We start from the raw sequence: 4,210 nt of genomic DNA, 5'->3' as shown, positions 1-4,210 counted from the left end.
TAAGTCCTTCCAATATGGAAGCCTTAGAAATACAGCGTACCTTGACATACCTTTTGGTGGAGTAGACAGGGGTCATTGTTGTAGTGTTCTTCGCAAATGCTTGCCCAATCTACCATTGTGCACTTTAGAGGTGTCTTCCCATTTTTTGGAGCCTTTTATTTGATATGATTTTGGGACAAGAAATTATGGTTGTTTGGATAGATTACCATGTGCAAGGCATCTGGCCACTCGGTCACCAATGATGGCCCACAAGTAGGATAGGCATTGTGGCTCGATGTGGCTCGTCTTAGAGTTCTATTATAGCGTTGTGACATGCTTCTTCACAATGTCCCAAAGATGATTTGCACATGTTTGGTATCGCACAATATGTGCATTGTCCATGGGGATGCATTTAATGATGTGTGGGTACGAGAAGCACAAGGTGAGCTGCGGCGTGCACAAGCCGAGGAGGTAGTCTCCAACCGTGATCCAATAGTTTGTAGTGGGTTGACTGCTGATCTTGTAGAAGTCACAAGCTTGATTGAGTCGGATCCCTCACAAGTAGTCGAGAGGGCACAAAATGTGGGCAATGTTCCTTTTGATGCTACAAATGTAACTGGAGCATAGAGGCGTGACAATCATTCAAAAGTAATGTTCAATGAGCGAGCAAGGAGAAGTGTGATGCTCATGTTTGGAGACGATGACTTTGCCGATGAGAGTTTTGACAGTGACAACTAGGGAGATTTTTTGTAATGGAATGTACTTTGTTCAATTTCTTTAATCTTCAAATGTTGTTTTGTCTAAAGTGGAGTTTGGTAGTTGTTTGATCAGCATTTTAAGAGTTTGAGTTCCATGGTTTTTGTGAGTGTTGTGTCTAGGCTCAATACTATGGGGATTTGATGTCCAAAAATACTGCTGTGTTCTTGTATCCTCAATTTTGACTATCAATGTTGCCTTTTGTCTTACATAATGAACTCAGACAGTGACTTCTTAAGATGAGTTGGATTGCTCGATGAGGTAGAGCATGTGACGACAATGTATGGAGTCTTGAAAGACAGGTGCAGCCAGAATTTTATGCACTCTTTCTTTGCCTCACATGACTAGCTCACACTTGCCCATTTTTCAGATTTTTGAGAGAGTTGATTTTTTGAATTGGGCTCCTTGTGTGTAACGGGGTTGTTGGACAAAGGCTGCCCATGTTTTATTTTTAAAGACCCAGGCTTGGGCAGGTTATGGGCTGCCATGGGCAGTGTGTAAACGGCCTAAGGCCTCACCCCTTTGAGGCAAGCCAAAAAACATCAAGAGGAATTGCATATAGTTAGGAAAAGGGAAAATGACCAAAATACCCCTCTAATTTGTGGAAATTCCCAAAATACTCCTCAAATTTCAAAAATTACCAAAATACCCTTGCATATATATTGGTTGGACTGTTCAAGATTTTGTAATCTTTATTCCTTTTTGACAATTTAGATCCGTTTTTGAGTGCTTAGCATTTAATTTGTCACAAATTACCTTGCAAAAAGGGCAATTAATCTCCAAAGCCTACGTAACATACCCAAATTCTAGTTTTAGCATCTTGTATTGATAGACAATTAGTCTTCTTATGAAAAGCTACAAATTTTTTCGTCTTTCAAGAAATTTAATCTCACGACCAGGGGTACTTTGGGAATTTTGGAAAAATTGAAGGGCATTTTGGGAATTTGTGACAAAATATTGGGGGTGTTTTGGGACTTTTTGCAAATTAGAGGGGTATTTTGGTAATTTTCCCTTAGGAAAATGATGTTTTCCGGGTAGCTCAAATAGTAGCTCACCTCTACAACCAGATGGTGATGGGGAGCTATCATAACTTCTTGGTGTCTAGCAGAAAGCAGTAGAGGACGGGAAGCATGGAGGCAGTGTTCGGGAAAAATCATTTTTTCAAACATACAAAATTCCTTTCCTTGAATTTGCCAAGAGGAAATTTTAGAAGATTAGGCAGGTTTTTACATTCTCCTTTTCCCCTTGCCCTCAACCGGCATTTTGGAAATTGAAAACGGCACGATATTCAGCTGAGACACATTTTTTCCGAACACTGCATGGAGGTCTGGCACCCAGAAGACGATGGCGTGGAGATGAAGTTGCCGAAATGCGAACCTCTCTCCTCGCGCAAGGCGTCTCCATGCAGGTTAGTACTAAACCCTCGCCCCACCTTCCTCCCCCCCTTCTGCTCCTACCCAACATCTTGCGCAGGCATCAAATCGCTCAAAATGGAGGGAATTGACGACGCCATGCTTCTGAGGTTCTTGCGCCGATGCACGTGCCGCCCAACATCGAGATACTGTCCCAGCACCAGACATGGAGGGCTTCCTTGTGCCTCAGGGATTCATCTCTGAGAGCAAGTAGAGACTGAGCTGGCCCAGGGGAAGCTCTATTTGTTGGGCCTCTCGAAGAAGATGAGATGCCCTCTGCTTCTTCTCATTGCTTGCCATCATATCTTCAACAAGATGGATTTCGAAGAGTTCAAGAGTGAGATTCATGCATACTTGTACTTGAATAGGGCTGCTCATATGGACATATACACACACATCTATCACATTCTTGCACCCTTTTGCACTTGTCGAATCAGGATTTACAGTGTACAGTTTAGACAAAGCGGTTGCCAGGTACAGATCTAGCGGCCTAAGGCCTTCTCGTAATGTGAGGTGGTGTCCCATCCGCAGCTTTTTCATGACCTGATTGTTTCTGTGCTCGGATGTTTAGTGCTCCAGCAGGTGTTGAAAAGCTCATCGTGATTGTGGACTTGGAGGGGCTTGGATAGAGAGGCTTGGGATTTTAAGTCTTTGGTCTCCGGCCTCCAGCTTGTACAGGTATTCTGGCTCCGGCTTGTATCATTGCCATCTCTATGAGCCCTGTTTTGAAGTGTTTGCCTTGGTCGTTTACTCAGAATCATTACCCAGAGCTCGATTAATGATGCTGTATTTTGTGAATGCTCCCTCAATTTTAGTAGCTTTATGGAAGATGGCAGCGCCTTTTGTTGATAAAGTGACAAGAGACAAGGTATTCGCTACTAAATCCAAGCGCCGTGCATACACATGCATGGCAACAGGGCTTCTGTTTTGTTGTTACATATTGATGTTTGTTCGCCAGACTAACTCAATACCTGCTGAGAAAACCACCTAGATTAGTTTCTTGAATGACATCAAAACAAGTCTTGTTCTGGTTGAGGAATTCGGTGCGGACTTCATTGATCCAAAAGCATATGGAGGTGACGCAGAGATGATTTTGATTCAAGGTGCGCTTGTCCCTAACTGGCCACCAAAGGATCCTTGCTGTTGAGCACAACATGGACTCAAAGCTTGTTATGAAAGTTTCTGGCACTTTCTATAAGAGCCAGATGTACCAAAGACACAATGGTATGTTCTTGTTCAAGTTTCTCAAGAGAATGCGAAGCATTGTGTTGAGTCTCAATACTGCTGAAACCTCTTGATCCATGTGGATTGTTGCACTAAAACCGCACCTTATGGTTACATTTTCAGGGCCTATCACGGCATCAGCTAGTCTCTTGAATTCTTAGTACTTTTTTGACACTAACTGATTGTATGCAAATGGCAAGATGTTATCTTCACTTCGAATAGACAAGAGCCTTTAATTATAATAGTAGTGGCACTTAGCTTGAATGTCCTCAAACCAATAATTTAACCTAATAGTAGTTGCACTTAGCTTGGATGTTCATCTCCTTTAATCTATAATTATGTTTTTCTATTGATCACATTGAAATCCCTTATTACATTTTTCTAGTGGTCAAATTCATAAATCCTCTACAATAACACGCATAACTCCCTCCCTCTCTCTCGATGTCTGGGAAAGAATTAATGTAAACTTGAAATTTTCTTAAAGCTAAACTATATTTGCATGGTAAACACTATGCATGTTGGAGATATGACAGTGTACATAAGTGACTACAATACTTGAAAGGAAAGGAAAATATTGTAGGCAAAGATCTGCAAAATGTTTTTGCTACTCATTGAGAAGTGTCAAGTATCTTGCAAGTAGTTTTGATTTGTGTTTTGCTACATCTTGAGGGATGCATCCTACCCTAAGATAGCTTGCTAATTAGCAACCAACATGATTTACCCTAAGAAGTGGAAGTGGCAGATCTGATCTGCTTGTAAAAGTTAGAGAGAGGTATTCTTGGTATCTATTTGTATTGCATACTTAGCTAATTGTGTGATATACTACATAATCGATATGA

General features: G+C 41.5%; 1 protein-coding gene across 4 annotated transcripts; it reads left to right on the top strand.

Annotated features, from left to right (window-relative positions):
* The first annotated feature begins 366 nt into the window (after nucleotides 1-366).
* On the top strand, nucleotides 367-3,617 carry LOC147453035 (uncharacterized). 4 transcript variants are annotated; one of them, XM_086519070.1, is made up of 9 exons: nucleotides 367-591; nucleotides 2,379-2,484; nucleotides 2,585-2,621; nucleotides 2,719-2,729; nucleotides 2,817-2,825; nucleotides 2,903-3,015; nucleotides 3,139-3,250; nucleotides 3,347-3,371; nucleotides 3,495-3,516. In XM_086519070.1, the coding sequence occupies exons 1-9, from the start codon at nucleotides 367-369 to the stop codon at nucleotides 3,514-3,516; spliced, it is 660 nt and encodes a 219-aa protein (XP_086375196.1). The 4 variants fall into 4 exon arrangements, 1 of the variants encoding a protein (XP_086375196.1); XR_015189014.1 differs by lacking the exon at nucleotides 367-591 and having other exon boundaries at nucleotides 2,003-2,825; nucleotides 3,106-3,617; XR_015189016.1 differs by lacking the exons at nucleotides 367-591; nucleotides 2,379-2,484; nucleotides 2,585-2,621 and adding an exon at nucleotides 2,033-2,143 and having other exon boundaries at nucleotides 2,719-2,825; nucleotides 2,903-3,617.
* Nucleotides 3,618-4,210: the final 593 nt, after the last annotated feature.

Source organism: Adiantum capillus-veneris, chromosome 8, assembly GCF_014529385.1.
Source record: "Adiantum capillus-veneris isolate H3 chromosome 8, ASM1452938v2, whole genome shotgun sequence".
In the NCBI taxonomy this organism is placed as follows: domain Eukaryota; kingdom Viridiplantae; phylum Streptophyta; class Polypodiopsida; order Polypodiales; family Pteridaceae; genus Adiantum; species Adiantum capillus-veneris.
This window is presented reverse-complemented; position numbering and strand designations above follow the sequence as displayed.